At 37.6% G+C, this 18,338-nt stretch overlaps 1 protein-coding gene across 1 annotated transcript in view; it reads right to left on the reverse strand.

Moving 5' to 3' along the window:
* Positions 1-2,459: 2,459 nt before the first annotated feature.
* The window catches only part of DCP1B (decapping mRNA 1B), a 46,229-nt gene continuing 30,350 nt past the window's right edge, over positions 2,460-18,338 (reverse strand). The window contains exons 6-9 of the mRNA XM_026116989.2: positions 13,246-13,374; positions 11,656-12,495; positions 5,208-5,456; positions 2,460-3,452 (exon numbers count right to left, since the gene is read on the reverse strand). Coding sequence (XP_025972774.1) covers positions 3,372-3,452; positions 5,208-5,456; positions 11,656-12,495; positions 13,246-13,374 — 1,299 coding nt within the window. The 3' untranslated portion in view covers positions 2,460-3,371. The remainder of the gene's footprint in view (positions 3,453-5,207; positions 5,457-11,655; positions 12,496-13,245; positions 13,375-18,338) is intronic.

Raw genomic sequence — 18,338 nt, forward strand, 5'->3', positions numbered from 1 at the left:
GCTTCACTGAATATTACAGATTTCCATGATAAACAGAGCTAGAATTAGTCAGAGATCATGCTTCAGTATTTCACTGACTTTCTACTTCTTCTCATTGTAGTTTTATATATATGGAATCTTGTAAGGAAGTGGACAGTGGTTAAGTGGAAATACACTGAAATCTAATATGAATTCAATGTTGAGACTGGGATTAATGCATAACATAAAGCACTGCTGCAACTTCTGGAATTCTTGCAAGGGAACACAACAGTACGACAAAAACACCCCCTGCTGCCTCCCCCCCCCCCCCCACGCATACTGTGGAAGTGCCTAACGCAAAGTTAACGTGATGCTTACACACCTTCCGATTTTCTGCTTGCTACCTTTTTTCCTATTTAAGATTAAAAAAAAAAAAAAAAACAGTCCCGAAGAGAAGCATCTCTAACTACAGTGGCCTTTTCCTCTCTAAAGGCCTTATTAGTTTAAGGGCTCCCAACTTCTAATAACATCTTAAAACCAAAACAACTCAGGGAACCCAAATGTTCAGAAGTACTCTAGTTCAGAGGTGATCTATAAAAGCTGAATTAAATTTTCCAACACCATGCAAAGACTTGGCTGCATAAAGGGAAATTCCCAGCTGATAAAAAAAAGCTATTAAGCAAAATGCAATACAAAAATGCAGAGATGAAGTTTTCAGTCATACATGAGGATCCTCCAGTTTTTCTATGGTACTGGAAGACTGACTATATTTCAGGAAAAAGCCTTTTACTGAGACAGACACTTCAGTTTGCAATAGAAAAAAAGAGAAAAGGGGCATGTCACAGTTTTACACACCAATATGATTCCAAACTCAGTCTCCAATGCCCAAACATCTCTCAAGAAGCAGATCCCACAATCTGAAACAGAAACCTAGAAAAAAATTAATTTCTCGCTAGAATTATCTATTTTTCTTCTTCTGTTCTTTGTCATAAAATTCAGAGTTTCTGTCTGAGTCTTATTTTACCTTCTTACCTCTATTGTTCTTTGTAAGTGTGCAAGCCAGTTTAAATTGCACCTTCCTCCTTTGTCACATGCCCTTCTTTACTTCACTCCACAAAAGACAGGTATCTGCCTCCTGAACAATCCCAGATATCCCTTATAACAAAATACAGTGAGGATGGGAGAAAACCAACTCTGTCAGTATTACTTGGTGTAGATATAACCAGAAGAGAGGGCAGAGAGTAGAAACCGTTTGCTTTATCCTTGTCTGCCCTAAGAGAGGCTTCAGTTTGTCAAGCATAGTGTGAATACCATTGTTGTCATACACATCAGGAGTTAACAGGTATTTTTAAAGAATTTGCATTTAACTTTTTTAAATGTTATGCTACCCTGAAAAGCAATAAATTAGGATGTTTTAAATATTTCTATAGAAAAATTGCATTTTTGTAAATAAAAATCTTTCTCCCATGACTAGGAAGCCTATCACCAACAGACTGAGATACTTCAGAGCTGAGCTGGATTATTCCCCCCCATTACAAAAGTTCTACCTGTCAAATTAAATCTTAACTATGTGTCCCCATCATCTTTAAATTCAACTCTGAAATAATCTAGAATAGCAGATACCTACTATACGACTATCTATTCTTATATAAACACTTTTGTGTAGACTTCAATTTCTTTCACACCAGTTCATTTCGGAAGTAATTCAAATGAACTGAGGAGGATCACATAACTTTATAATGGCTATAGGATTAGAATTAAGACTTGCTATCTTGAAAGTCTGCCCTTCATGATATCTGTGCAACATGTTCTTTTCATGGAGTCTGCAAGAATCATAAGCAAACTGGTAACAAAACAGAGTCAGAATAGCATTGCGTTTGCTTTCTATGAGCTAGCCTGTGTAGAAAAAGCCCACCAGTTCTGTAGGCACAAGTCCCATGGGGTTATTCACTCATGTATAAAGGAAATAGTTCTTCCATTTTTTTGATTTAGCCTAAACTCTCTCCCAACAAATCTAAGCAGAAAACTCAGACCAAACCCTCCAAATCACAGTTTTATACCAGAGTAAGGACAGATATATGGGGGATGGGAGCAACTATATAAATAGTTACAACTATACTAATTGAAACCTGCATTCTAATTTACACTGAAGAACCTTTCCTTCACAGATGAGGCTACAGAGTTGTGCCTACAGCACTACTAAAAGGAAAGAAGAGTGTAATTCATTTATGCATTACAGATTGGGCTCTCTGTACCATGAAGGAAACGTCTCCTGATCAACTGGCACTGGGTTCCTAAACTGTAGTAAACTGGCACTTCAGCAGCAGATGCTAATAAAAATATACATATAATTCCTTTCAGTAATTTAAATTCTAATTGATTTAAAACCTCATTAATGTATCTTCTGCCAAGTGTAAAAACATGTTAAAATAAGAGCTAACACAAGCAACCCAACAATTCCAGATACATAGTCCATGGTATAATAAGATGAAGTCACTGCATAGTAGAGATAAGTCCATTTTATTTTCTATTGTAGAAATGGATCAATGAAATCACTGTGCTCCATGAACACACTGAAAAAAAAATAGGACTTTTATACCAGGTAGCCTCCCTCTTAACAAAGTTGTACATATAGTAATGCAGACTCGATCTGGAAGAATAGAAACATGAATCCAGTGCCACCTGAAGCTATGCTGATAGCAATAATCACAAACAACCCCCCCCCGCCCCAATTCATCAAAGGCCTCCCAGAGTCCCATTTCTACAACCAGCTAAAAATATTCCTGTTAAAATAGAAAAAGATTTTTCTACAAAAATTTCGGGGAAAGTCATGACATTTCTTCTAAATAGTTTCTAAATTGCTTTGCAGACAGCTAAATAAGGTGATGGAAGTCTACTTAAGACTTTCAGTTTCAAAATTTCTCCAATATTTTCACAGGGCTAAAAATAGTCCAACATTGCCACCATGTGGTCAGAAATGGGTATCGTGCATTTTGAAAGTTGCATATGACATCTCTCTCAGAGAAAATCCATGTGAAATACCTAGTCGATGAATAACCACAGTAAAATTGAAAAAGGAAACTGAACTCTGAGAACAGAGTCTTTATGCAGGAAAAACAATCCTAAGCATGGGCCCACATAAGAAAAATAATTTATGATATTTTGTGATTAAGTCTTCAGTATCGTGACACTCCCCTCCCTGAAGGCACAATCCGTTCCTGCCCACCTCTTTCTCAGTACATCATGTACTTGCCAATAAGCAAAATCTAAGTCTATGCAAAGTGCCTAAAGACCATTCATTTCAGTTTAATTTTTTTAAAGGCAGAAGCTTTTAAACATAACATTACTTGAAAAATTTGAAACTTTTCCCCTGGATTCAGGAAGTCATAGAAATTTAATTTAAAAATCATCTTTCACATAGACTTTTTCATTGCCGCTTTTCTCACACTGAAGAGATATGCTTCATAAATAATATTTAAGAAGTTGTCATCATTCTGAAAAACAAAACAGATAATGGTTACTGCAAGATAGAGGTTCTTCATTAAAGATTAAAAGTCCTTTCCATTACATGGAACAAATATTTTTCAACCTTTTTCTATCTTAAAAAGCCAGGTATAGAAAGGCTTATTTACATTACCAAAAATATACATTACTTCCAAGTCTTGCTAGTAGCCCTGCAAGAATTTTGGTATATAAGAATATGAGAATATAAATTTTACTGTGGCAAACATGACTGTATCTCTGTAAGAAGTAATGAATACACAGAAAGCAGATTTTCCAGACTCACGGTGGATTTAACTTGAGTAAACTATTCTTATAGGATATTGTAGTAATGATACATCCCTGTAACTTCTTCCCTTTGTTCTCATTAACCTAGGGGTTTCTTTAAGTAGTTTCCTCCATTACTTCAATAATAATGCCAAGGATGTCTGAAGGAACAGTGGAACACCCTGTTTTTTGATCCTGTACTAAATCCTACCTGGGTAAATCCTTGCATCTTGTTTAGCTCTTTTAGATTTTATGCTCCTAACTGATGCTGCTCCTTTTGCTCTGATGCTCATTTAACTTTTTCCTTCTGAAGATCATTTTGCAAGAACTGGTCAACTCAAATTAAGAAAGAATGTTGTAAGTAGCTCACATGAATATATGAAGATAATTAAAATCAGGATATTCCTTGAGGAAAATCAGAAGCATCTGAGATTGCAGTTACAAACCGGAACATAACAGGTGAGAAATTGGCAGTCAGTATCACAGTATTAAACAGTAAATAATTTCCAGGCAACTCATTTAACCCTTTCTACCACCAAGAATAGCAGGGTCAAATGCACATTTTGCGAGTATAGTTTCAGAGGTTAAAATCCAATTTTCCTTGACTAGTTTTCTTTTTAACTTAATATATGTCTTTCCTACTATCCAGATATTCCAAGTATGTAAAGACAAGACAATGTGGTATTTTTCTCTTTCAATCCCAAACTAAAAATACAGGGAAAAATGAGAAAAGCCTCTCATTTATTAAATATACTCTTGTCCTTCTGGGTCTATAATTTAAACTGAATTTTAAATGAGTCACTTCAACACTCCAATAATAACTTTTATTTTTATTTCAAAGTCATACAGGTACACAGTCTGTACATTGTATAGGTACAATTGTCTCTCATATAACACTCTTAATGCTCTGTCACATTTAAATCTGAGTAACTGCAGCAACAAGAATTTTAGCGCTCAAACTAGAGAACTGCATTGAATGGACTGAACTAGTATATTTTTTAGGTTATCTAACCCATATTTTAATGTTGCTCACATTCGTTCTGCAATTTTAATTTCCCATCTAGCTTCCTCTTACTGTTAACATGCATCTCTGAAAATATTTGGCAGCTAGGATTATCACCCATTATTTATCCTTAGCTAAAGATACAATAAATATCTTTCTGGCTCATAGGCCAATCTTCTGAAGCCTTCAATCATCTTTGTTCTCTCCCTTCAAATTTATCATCTTTCCTGAACACAGAACTACATGCATTAATCAAAATGCAGTTAAGCCAGCAGTTTGCAGAGAGAGGCTATCATCTTCCTGGTCTATGATGTAGTGCTCCCTCAGTGTACAGCCATAAGTAGCACAACTTCAACATGCATTTTAATGATTCATATAGGCTCTAGACAGATGGGTATAACCAACTAGGTGCATAGGTATTTAAACCAAAACAGGAATAAGGGCTTTAAGGAAAGTAGGAATAGTCTTGACACTCTACCTGAATCAAGTGTAAAAGTGTTTCCTGCAGCTGCATCTTCGTCATGGAGTTGCTATTGACCACAGATGGCTCTGGGGTTTGCAGTGGCAGGAGAAGGCTAGCAGAGCTAGCAGCAGGTTCTTGGGTTGCTGGTGCTAACCGCCCACTTTCATTTGCTTTTGGTGCAGCAGGTGTGGACTGAGTGAACACCATTGGGGACATCAACAAGGTAGGAGTCACAGTGGCAGGAATACGCTGAGGTGAGATTACCTGTCGATATGAAAATAAAGTCATCAATTAAACAACCTATCTAATTATTTATATGGGAATAAAGATGGTGAAAACTGCAAACTGCAGTTTTGACAGGAGGTACACAAACTGCTGCAAATCAGAGTCTACACAAGTGAAACTCCCATTCAGGACCACTTATATAATCTACTTCCAAACTAAAAGGCCTTCCATCCAACTTGAGAATGCAGTAATAGGTTCAAAGGTGATTAAGTCTGGCTGATAGGAAAATAATCTGAGTACTAGAGCATTTTATTACAGAAAGTAGACTCTTATTAAATAGCAACACTCTGGGAATACAATAGTGAAGTTATCTACCCAGGTACACTCCTTAAGTCCCATCTTTGAGAATATACTTGCTTACATGCAAATGCAGTTATTGAAAACTAGTACTTTATACCTAATACCAGAAAGTATTTTCCAGTAACAACTTCCAAACTTCTTTAAATATCCTCATTTTACTTTTTAACTTTTATATCCTTTTTTACTTTTATATCCTCATTTTACATAAGGGGGGGTGGAAGGGATACGGAGATTACATGACTTATCCAAAGAGCCACAGCAAGCTGGTGGCATCATCAGAAGTAGAAGATACCCATAATCAGCTAGCTCACATTCAGTTCACAAAACCAAAAAAGGCCCTCAAAGAAAAGTAAAATATAGACGCTTCTGTAGTTCTTTAACTACACAAAAAGACATTTCTTTAACTACATAAAACATAAAAAGAATTAGTATGAGCCCACTCCAGCTCCTTCATTTGGGACTGGAACGTGACTTACTGCTACTGTGCAAAGGTCAAAGGCTACGGAATCATTTCATTTTGTCTGAGTCTTGGGTTACATTTAAGTGAAATTAAGTAAAATTAAATAAGAAAATAAAGCTGAGGTTTATCTCCTAGCTGTGCAAAACCATGAAGTTTATTAAAGAAAACTCATATTTTTGCAGCTTGTCTTACCCCTACTTACAATTGTTTTGCTCAAGACATTTCTGAGTATTGTTAGTCATAGCACCATATGAAGAGAAATATAAAGAATGAAAAAGGATCAAGCTCTCATGCTGGTTTATACTAAATTTAAGAAAGCAGAAAGACTAGGGGACAGGAAAGACTTGTGGATATTAGAAAGCATGCCATACACACTTTATGCAAAAATCTCCCAGTAATAACACTTTTTAGGTAAATATTGTTTTTTGTTTCTCAAAGCTAGAGTACTACTTTTAAACAACTCTCCACCTACAGCTTTTCTTCTACCCCATGACACATAATCATAACAGAAATTGAGTCTGTGTTACAATTCTCCTGAATGAGTTAAGGTATTCTTAACTCACTCTAGGTTTCCTTCAAGCAGCAAGGTAGTACATTTATATGTACACCTATGTGTGGAAAAGAAAGCTCATTTTAGAAAAGAACCAATGTATGTCCAAAGTGCCATAGCTCTCTGGAGTGAGACACTAAGGCTCTGGACAGATGTACTCCTCCAAACGTGCCTGTGGAAGATTCACTGCCTCCAGGCACTGATCACAGCACTTCTGTTCTACTCAGCCATGCAGCTCAAGTGACTTGCCTTTAATTTACCTCAAGCAAAATTGGCCAAGTTAGCTTAAACCAGCTGATTTTTCCTAAAGTGATTTAATGAATGCTTATACAAATTTCTCAGCAAGGGTAGGAACCTCCAGTAAAGGAATGGTGGTGAGCAGTTGGAGGAGAGAAACTGTCCCACCAGCACAGCTGAACCTGAGAAAGCACATGCCGAAGACCTAAATGACATGTGCTTAGAAATCAAAAGACATTTTGCTCTAGTCTGACACAAACAAAACCTGAGATAAACTACGCTCTTAATAATATATAATTACTACTGTCAAACAGATACACATGTTGTGGTTTAGCAGATATCTGAAAAATTATTTGTTTTTCATGGATAGAACAGTTGTTTGTTAGGACTTGCCAAGCATATGGAAGCTAAATGTCGTAAGCAATACTGCCATCTACTGGTGACACAGCTAATATCTACAAGTTACTGCAACACACTTTGTTGTCTCAAAACAAGAATAGAAAATATACGTATCATTTTTCAGCACACAGTATTTGTTTCTGTGTGAAAACTTTAAAATGTATTTTTTGTTAACACTTGTGCTCAAAGCTTCTGCCATTTTGCAAACTTTTACATAAACAGAACAGTTTCTTTTCAAAATGTAAGGGGGGATTTTCAGTTTAAATTTTGTTTAGATAATCTTCAATCACTGGCATGAGAGTCCCATCAGAAAATCTGGACGCTGATCTTGGCACTACTACTGGAATTCCTATAGTACCATGCTTTGCTGAAAGCACTGAAAATACTTACTAGGGACATGTAGCCTTTGGGCTAATCTTTCAGCTTTGAGTAATTTCTCACAAGGACACAGTAACCCTTCCGAGACACTACTCAACAACAACTTTCTCAAAGAATCTATCTTGAGTTGCTTGTTCATCCAAGCTCTCCTGAATTATCTCCAGCTTTATCAGGTCAACACCTAAACCTCTGAATCACTAATAACAGAGCAGGAGTCTAGCATCAGTTGCACAGTAATGAAATATGAACAATGAAATATGTGCAAGGTGATTTCTGCAACATGTAATATTCCGTCTCTGTAGGAAGATCTCACTAATATATCTCTTTTTGGTATTCTGCACTCCTGGTGGCACTTAGATGACATGATAGCTGATAAATTCACAACACACCATGAACCAAGAAATGCACTGGCTCTCCTGTAATGCAGATTGGCAACCACCGCTGCTCCCTAAATGTGCACAATTCCACATGCATCAACTGCTTCTCTAGTGGAGTGGATGTTGTGGGCCTCCAGCTGTTTTTAGTGAGCATTATTTAGAACTAAGAACATTTAATCTAAGAATGGTTCAGGAACTTTAAAAGACAGTTGCTGTTAAAATACAGCTGGCTACAATGCTGATGCTAACATTGCTTCGTCTTTCCAAGTTTAATTCACAAAATTTTAATTGATGTTTAACAGCACAATCTTACATAATTTTCTACAACAAGTTTAACTTACTACTTGCCTTCCTGCTGTGCATCTTTACAATCTCATGCTGAAGCTGCAGTCAAAATAATCTATAGGTAATGATGCGACTCTCCCACCAAAGCTACCATGTACCCCACACAAATTCAGTAGAAACAACATATGATGTACAAAATGTATTTCTGATGGAAAATGCTCTAAGAAAAGAGATAAATGGCCTGCAAAGTAAGTGGCCTTTTAAAAAAGAAAAGACAAATTTGTGTCAAGGTTATTTTAAGCGCTTTTAAAACCATAATTCTGATTAACATAAACACTTAAGCACACATGTATCAGGACAACTCATGCCTAATTCTAAGCCCATGTTTTAAAGCCTAATGCAGATTAATGCTTTTTTATTGCAGTTTAAGCACATGTTGCTCATTGTCTGCATAAGGAATACTTCTCAGAATAGGGCTGGCACCAGACTGAATGCTTCCGAGTATTATTCTTTAGCTTTTGCTAAAATTCTATTTTGGCGACTGGTCTCTTCCTTTCCACGTGGGAGATCACAGCTCTTACACCATATGGAGATGCAGCAGAAGCCAATTTAAATTTGGGCTTGTAATGTGTCAATTGTGGAAAAGACTATAGCTTCCACTTTCTTAGTATTGCTGAAGGATTTGGGGTGTTCCTTTAAAATGATTTTTCCAACAACAAAGACACTGTCCAGGTACCCTTCTATTCCTGTTAGACTTTTTAGAATTTGCTTTTTCTGTACACTGAATTATAGTAAAAGATGCAATACCAAAAGATAAATAATTATAGAGAACAAACCTTTTGCTGCATTTGTTGTCAGGCTCTGCTTTAATCAATTTTGCATAAGCATGTGCAGATATATTTGTGCCAATTCAATTTCACTCAAGATGTCTGTCTGCAGGCAGGGCAGCACTTAAGCCTGTGGTCTACAGCAAGGTTGTGATTATAGAAGGATCAATGATGGTTTTAAAGGTTGTTTTAGATATTTATCTTTCAAAATTTTTCAAGAGTAGGAATAGTTAATTTGGCTAAATCATGGCATTCTGTAGAAGAAAGACTCATTCCTTCATTTTTAGGCTTTTTTTTGGCAGTCTGCTGCATGTGAAAGAGGCCATGCCTTCCACACTGCAAAGCTTTAGGTGCCCTAAACTACAATTAATCACACTTGCATCATTTTTATATTAAGTCTTATAAACAATACTGAATATGTCAAAAGAACTGCATCTAATACTGTTTTGATAACAGCTGTGGCTGTGTCAGTCAGTAAAGCTGCTCTTAGCCAGGCTGAATCTTCTTGGTCTGGTCTCAGCCATGTAAAGTAAGATCAAGAGTCTTCTTACTTGCCTTTTTTCTGTTTGTTTTTTAAAAGGCAAACTTGCAGCAATAATCCTAGTGAATGAGACTTCTTACAGTATTTTTTCTTTTCTCAAGCCATTGTTCTATTTGTACCCTTGCAGTAAAATAACTGAAATTATGATTCCCTTTCCATATTTCATTCTCTTTCCATATTGCAACTGTTAGCATCATTTTCTTTTACACATATACACAAAGAAAGCCTTTTCAGCATCAGTACCAGTCTTTCATTCAAAAATACCTCAGTATTTTTGCCACTGTTTATTAGTGTGCACTGGCTTATAACACAGAGGTTGGCACTTGCCTCATTTCACTTTTACCTTCTAAGTAGGAATGGCTCATGTCTCCATGCTATCTGTACATTTCCTGGTGAACCAGACAATTTCTTTCTTTTATAGCAAGCAATCTCCATTCCCAGTGAAACCAAGTAAATTATTGCAACTCTGGATCCTCTTTTTATTCATTAGTACTCCACTGAAAAGTCAGATACCCATCTGTAAGCAACTGCTCCTGAATAATTTGAGTGACTAATCCACCAAAAACTGTTTCACACAGGTTCAAAGTCATGCTGCTTTGATTAAAGAATAAAAATAAAGATGGCTATTTCCTATATTGTATTCATCTTCTTCTGATCTCTCTCACAGAATTAGAAATCTTGACCTGTCAGTGTTAGTGACAGATGTGGCCTTTAATTGTTAAATGGCCATTTCAGTCTCTTCAGGTATAGAGCAACTTTCTACAATAAGGAGGATTTCTGCAGCATGCTGAAACATTTTGTAGTCTTTCATTCAGCTTTTTCAGAAGTTGCAATAGATTAAAGCAGCTTTTAAACTTTACACTGGAAAGGTGAATCTTTTATTACTTGGATAAGTGACTTCTAGACACCAGCACAATACGGGTCTTGGGGATAGCCTGTCCACAATAAGGGGAGTTAAAAGGGGCTTAGATGCTCATTCCAAGACAGGACATTGGAAGACATTCAAATATAACACCTCCTACGGAGAATGAAGTTTATTAATAAAGACAGTAGTTGTCTAGGAGGGGGCATTTTGTAATTGCACATGAGGCTCTTTGGAAGGACAGAAAGATTTACTCATGAGGTGCACACAATTTCTTGACGTTTCTTGAATTTTCTAAGATACAATCTGGCTTTTAGTCAATCACCAGAATGCAGGTTTTGTTCTTTTGAAGATATTCAGGCACTGGGCAACCTTTCAAAATAATATATAGCAAATAAAAAAATAACTACTGAATAGCTAGGAGTAGCAGTTATGTTACAAGATAATTAATTCAGCAATGTACAAATACTTAAGAAATTGCTGTTAGAAACTAAGTGACCTGAAGTTTTAGCATCCAACTGGCATGCACAGGAATGCATACCTGCAACCATGGAAAGTTAGAAATAATTTTATAAGAAAAAAATTACTAAACCCAAACATTATATCCAATAACCAGTGAATAGTCACTATAGCCTGAGAACAAGTATGGCAATTGAAAATGAGGTGAATTTTTAAAGTGCACCTGAAAAAAACTATGACCTCATTTTGGTCACTATTGATGTGCAAGAGATTCACCTTTCAGTATTTACAACATCACAGCTTGGCAAAAAAGAACTTATTTGATGTTGCTATAAAATTATTACCTGTAAAATGAATGATGTGTGTAAGATAGCAATACAGGAAGATATTGGCCAAAAAGAAACAGGGACTACCCTTACAAAACTCCAAGTTCAAAAGACAGCCAAACTACTACTTTTTTTTTTTTTTTTTTTTTTTTTTTAATTCTGAAGTTACTTATTTACCTGAAAGAGAGAGCTCTGTTTTTCTGCACCTGGTGCTTTGTCTATCCAGGAATCCAGTGGTTTCAGTGTATTGGCATTCTGCATAAGAACAGGAAACTTAGCTGCCAAGGTTGGTCTGCTGGATACATGCAATTGTTGTTCTTGTTGCACTATTTGGAGTTTTTTCAGTAACTCTTGAGGTGAAATCACCCCAGAATTGCTTGCTTGATTGCCAGAGAGAGAAAGTGGCTGTCTAGGAAGTTTGGACTGTTCTTTATCAACTGTCTGAGACTCCAAAGTCTGGCCTGGCAGGGAACCATTGAAATATACCAAAGGTCGCTGGGTCAGACTATTAATCTGTGCTGCTGGTGCTCCAACAGCAGCAGGAGTCCTGCTGAAGACAGAAACTGTTGAGCTTACAGGTCCGGTTGCACTGGGGTCCATTTTAGGGACTGATCCTGACTGACCCTGTAATTTCTGTAACAAGCTCTGAGTGCCAGCAGTATCCTGGACTACATGAGATGTTGCAATGCCATGAGCAGTCACAGGTTGGAAGAGTCCTGTGAAAGTCTCACCCACGGGGTGGATATTGCCGTTTTCACAGAGTCGGTTCTCAGGAAACTCGGCAAGTGGATGAAGGTCTGTCCCACGCACCATAAGCTTCTGAATAGCTGGGCAAAGCTGTTTCTCTGCAGAGGGTGAATGTCTGCTAGGTTCTTCATAAGACAATGAACGTACCACCCCCTGCCTAACGGGAAGATTCTCTTGATGTTGTTTATTATGTGGTTCTGAGACATCTGGCTTTTCTTGTTTTCCAAACAGTGCTGTCAGAGACAAGTGTTGTGGTTCAGGATCCACATTCTGTGACGGGAAGAAGAAAAAAAGAAAACATAGTTCTCTTTTGCATGCTAAGTCACATTAAGTGGCAACAAAATTTAGCCAGCAGTATTCAAGCAATAGCTGAGAAAACGAGGCTTTGATCTTTTCTCCCAAGAAAAGTCTTAATAATTGCCACACAGGAAGGGCAAGGAAACAGTTGTCTAGCTGCTGATTTGGGAGAAAACCCGTGAATCTGAGAGACAGCAGCAGCTTCACTTTAAATACCATGAAAGAGCATCTTCCCTTTCAGCCATTACTACAATATTAATAAGATACAGAAACTTTCTCTTCTTTTGTGAAGGTGTGCCACTTCTTGTACATCTCCCTGTCAGGGCTGACTGCATTCAGTTTTTAGGATTTTGCAACGCAATGTAGCTTGAAGATATATCAAAAGACTTTTCTGTATCTAGATTAACTAAATTCACTTGAAGAAAAAGAACACAAAACAAACTGGTCCAGGGATTGACTAGACTGGCCTGGCACCAAAGCAGCATCCAAAATTGAAAGACCAGTATTTCTTTGTTGCATCAGCATAGTATGCCTGTAATTTTAATGCTTCCACACCATGTGGTATGGGGAGGGTTGTCTTTTACAAATAGATAGTTTTGCATTAAAATAATTCCTTATCGTAGTTCCACATCAAATACTTGCACTGACCTTCTGACCTAAAGAAGCATTCCTAAATGGCTACTGGGCTACAGCACTAGTCAGAACACAAGCAAAACATTTTACCTTGCCTTGCTGAGATATTCGTTGATGCTGATTTTCACTAGGCTTCACTGGAATTGGTTTGATTAGGTTAGGATTGTTATAGATAGCAGAGGAACTGGTCATTTGTTTTGGCTCTGAGCAGGTCTTACACTGCAACAGAAAAAAAAGTATTTTTTGAGTAAGAGAGACAGTATCTGTTCCCTTAATTTTCTACCATAATAAAATCCAAACACAGTCAGGTATTTAACAACCAAAAATATCAGTTTTAGTACCATTTATAAAAAGTTACACTACTGGAAGAAATATAACAACTACAATCTAATTTTCTAAAAATACAAAGCATATGCACAAATAAAGACTTGATTCCAAGATTTCCTGTGTATGAGGTTTCCCCTTTTAGTTTAAATCTCAGTTGTCTTCCTTATTTTTTGCTTTTCCCGCACTTAGCCCAAAATCAGTCTGGCACCTTAGAAACTAAGCAACAGACATGCTTTTTCTGCATCAGTAGGCAGCTAGTCCTATAACAGCCTATAAGTAGTTTAGACACATGGAGGATTTATGAGCACATAAACAACATTTGAAATGCTTTTTGTTAAAAATTGGGATTATAACTCCTAAACTCCTTCATGTAAATACAACACAGTGTGAGAACTTGAAGGATACATATATCTACACAGAAAAATAACTTAGAGGTTTAGATCAATCTGCATTTGTAGAATCAGTATGTTTCCTTATCAAGTATTAATCAATGTGTTTGTAAGGAGAGGGGCAAGCAGAGACACATGGCTAAAACTGATCAGGGACATGGAAAGACAGATATATGAAGACAGAACGGCATCATTTAATTTGGAAAAGAGGTACTGAATACACTGGGTGAAAGAGAGAAAGAGAAACAGTAAATGGAATAGGAAAAGGTGAATCAGATGGTCTTATTCATATTATACAAAAAAGAAGAGGATAGTTGATAAAACTAAAAAGAATAATGAGTATACAAGGAATGCTGTTTTCAATGAAAAAGAAAAAAGTGAAACAGTGGAAGTCACTGCCTCTAGATATTATTGATACCAAGAAATTGGAAAGGTTTTTAAAGAATTATTTAATAAAAATTTAATCCTATCTAACAAGAATATTCATAGTTAATTAACTAAATTTGATGGGTCTAAGTTTTATGCGTCAGGACTAATGAGCACTAGGAAAAAAAACCACTTTACAGATGGTTGGTAAGGAATGATTGACTTTGATTTCTTGTTCCTTCCTCCAAAGGATCCAGTGTTATGCATTACTGAAGACAGAATACTGCACTAGACAGATTGCTATTCTCAAGCAGTAGAGCCATTGCCATGTGATTATGAAAATGTTAGTGTCTTTTCTAGAACTTTGTGATAAATTCTTTAGTATTCGAAGGTCTTAGGTGAGAAAATAATTAGACCCCCCGCAATATACAGAACTGCCTGTAGTATCCATTTCTAACACCTACCACCACAGTAAAACGTGAAAGAAAGCAAACACTGGATGGCTCAGTGAAACTGGATTCAGTTTTTGAAGGGGTTTGAGGTGACCTGGTGACAACGGCCATGGTACACAATGCCTTCTTCCCTTCAGCCGTTACTGCTACGACCTGCCTTCAGGAACCCCAGGTCCCTGAGACTTGTGGGAAAGTCTGACACAATGAGGTGGGTCAGGTAAGGCAACAAACTGGACATACACAAGTCCATGCGACCTGATGGATGCACCCACAAGTGCCGAAGGAGCTGGCCAATGCCGCTGTGTGACCATTCTCAATTATCTTCGAAAGGTCATGGCAACTGGAGGGGTGTTCCTGAGGACGGGAAGAAAGCAAATGTTACTCCTATCTTCAGGACAGACAAGGAGGAGGATCCAGGGAACTACAGACGGGCCAGCCTCACCTCCTTCCCTGTGAAGGTGATGGAGCAAATACTCCTGGAAGCCATTTCCAAACATAATAAGGACAAGAAGGTGACCGGGAGTAGTCAGCATGGATTTACAGGAGGCAGGTCATGCCTTACCAACCCAATAGCCTTCTACAATGAGATGACTGTCTCAGTCAATGAGGGGAGAGCAGTGGATATTGCTTATCTTGACTTTCACAAGGGCTATGACACTGTCTCCCATAACATCCTCATACACCAGCTGATGAAATACAGGCTTTATAAGTGGACAGAGATGTGGACTGAAAGTTGGCTGATCTGTCACGCTCAAAGAGTTGCAAGCAGTGGCACAAAGTCCAGCTGGGGGCCAGTCACTAGTGGTATGCCCCAGAAGTCAATACTGGGTCCAATACTGTTTAACGTCTTCATTAATGACCTGAATGATGGCACAGAGGGCATCAGCAGCAGGTTTGCAAGATGATACAAAACTGGGAAGAAAGACATACAGACCAGATGGTTGTGTTACCATTCAGAGCAACGTTGACAGGATGGAAAAATTGGCAGACAGGAATCTCATGATGTTCAACAAAGGGAAACCGGGGAGAAATAATCCCATGCACCAGTACAGGGTAGGAGTCCACCAGTTGGGAAGCAGCTTTGCAGAAAAGGACCTGGGGGTCCTGGTGGACAATTTGACCATGAGCCAGCAAGGCACCCTTGCAGCAAAGACGACCAGCAGCATCCTTGGCTGCATGAGGCAGAGTGCTGCCAGCAGCTTGAGAGGGGTGATCCTTCCCCTCTGCTCAGCCGTGGTGAGGTCACATCTGGAGTACTCTGCCCAATTCTGGGCTCCCCAGTACGAGGGACATGGACATACTGGAGCAGGTCTAGCAAAAGACTAGAAAGATGATTAGGGGTTGCAGCACCTCTCATATGAGGAGAGGCTGAGAGAGTGAGGCTGAGAGAGTTGGGGTTGTTTAGCCTTGTGAAGAGAAGGCTCTATAGGGATTTTATCAATGTGTATAAAAACCTGGTGGGAAGGTGAAAAGAAGACGGAGCCAGACTCTTCTCAGTGGTGTCCAGTGAAAGCACAAGAGGCAGCGGGCACAAAATGGAATAGAAGAAATTACATTTAAACATAAGAAATTTTTTTTACCGTGAGGGTGGTCAAATGCTGCAATGGGTTGTCCAGAGAGGTTGTGGAGTCTCCATCTGTGGAGATATTCAAAACCTGACCGGACATGGCCCTGAGCTCTACTCCTCTAGCTGATCCTACTTTGAACAGTGGAGTTGAACTAGATGATCTCCAGTGGTCCTTTCCAGCCCCAGTGATTCTGAGATTCTGTGAGTTTCTGCTCAAAAATCATCTTGTGCTGTTTCAACAGTGACAGCCTTTTGCAATGAATTTCTGAAGACATGCTCTCACAAAGTAGAAGTGTAGCACTCGGCTTTCTTCTATTGGACTTGGCTGTCTTCTATCATACACCAATTTCTGGTTCAAAGGTTACTCCCAGAAATAATTTTAAAACATACAGAATCAATCATGCTACAGGCAGTTTATCCATTTGGTTTAAAGAAAAAAGAAGCACTTGCATCTTCTTTCCTGTTGTATCACTACTGCATGAAGTGAGAAACTGCCTCAAGCACTAGCTTTGAAAAACCATGACAAGATGGCCAAAACCAAGACACTGACTTTGCCAGCAATGGAGAGCTTCACAGCAAAATTAAATTTCAGTTAAATATAAAATCATGTAGTGAGTGCATCATGGTTAATCTGAGTAGGTCACACTCAACATGAAAATCTATTTAAACCTAACTACAATATTTCCCCTCTCTGAACAAAGACCTAGAAATAATTGCCCCAGAATAAGGTATTTCATTTATTCAAAGTCTCTCTACCCATCTTGCAGTACAGTGCAAATTCCATGATTAAAGACATCCCAAAATTCAAGCGAAAAAACAAGTCCAAAGTCTTTTAATGGTAGGCAAAACTTTTTCTTTTTTTTTAAGCTGGTTCATGCTTACCTCCCTTCTATATGATTCAAGGCCTGATTAATAGAAGCAGTCAATAAAAACCTATATTTAACTGAAGTTTCAGTTTCAGCTTTGCAGTTCATTTTTAGAATAGCTATAAATGGATTGCTACAAAATCTTAACAGAAGAAAACGTGAAAAGCCCACATGGAAAATAAGCCTAACGAATTAAAACTTTTACACTAAACAAAGATTTCCTTTGCATTTATTAACTCTGAGCTACATTTATCATCGCAGTGCCCATACAAATTGTTTTTTTAGATTCTTCTGCGCTTACGCATAGTCATCCTTGGATTTGAGTGATTTAATTTTTTTTTGTTGTTTTCTACAAACTTTATTTTATCATCTTTTTCAGGCAATTCACATGGACTCTCAAACAATGCCAGTCTTAGTATGGAGCCTTCTGCAACTCCATCAACTTTTTTTCTTTTTTTAAACACTAGATCAAATGCCTGCAATTTATTCTTAATCACCTTCTCAGCCAGTTTCCGACCGGTGACTTGTGTTGTCTCTCATTCACTTAATGACAATTAGGCACCTTATCTAGGTAATTGTCAGATGAAAGTTTCTTGAAAGTCCCCCAAAATAGCATGTGTAACCACTATTTGATCAATACTAAAACAAGTGAAGATAATTTTCTTTTCTAGATTGGATAGATCCTAAACTATTATGATATCACACAGAGACACACTTCAGTAAAATCAAGTTGCTTTTTTCTCCCAAATTATTATCTTTCTATAGAATGCTGTCTTTTTTTTCAATGTACCTCTTTCTCAGTGCTACTTTTCAGCATAGCTATTTTGGGAAAAACATATAAACATGTGTTTATCTTCTTTCCTCAACGACAATCAATAACATACTCTTCTGTCTTTCACAATGAGTTCTGCAGGATTTAAATATATGTTATATTAGGCCTTTATTTCTCCAGTGTATTTTAATGAGCTGAATTCTTCAGAAACCGTAAGTAGCTTAAGTTCCACTGTCATCCTTTGCATGATGCCAGCACTAAGCATAAATAAATGAGGAGAGAAGCAGTAGAGCTGAGTATAGTTATCACGATATGAACATTTTTTAAGATTAAGTTCTTCAGCAAAAGGAAAATAGAAATTATAGGAGTATACAAAAAGGCCCATAGAGAATGAAGTTAACCTGTCTCTGTATTGCTCCCATGATATGATAACATGGATGGTTG

The sequence above is a fragment of the Dromaius novaehollandiae genome, chromosome 1 (assembly GCF_036370855.1).
Source record: "Dromaius novaehollandiae isolate bDroNov1 chromosome 1, bDroNov1.hap1, whole genome shotgun sequence".
In the NCBI taxonomy this organism is placed as follows: Eukaryota; Metazoa; Chordata; class Aves; order Casuariiformes; family Dromaiidae; genus Dromaius; species Dromaius novaehollandiae.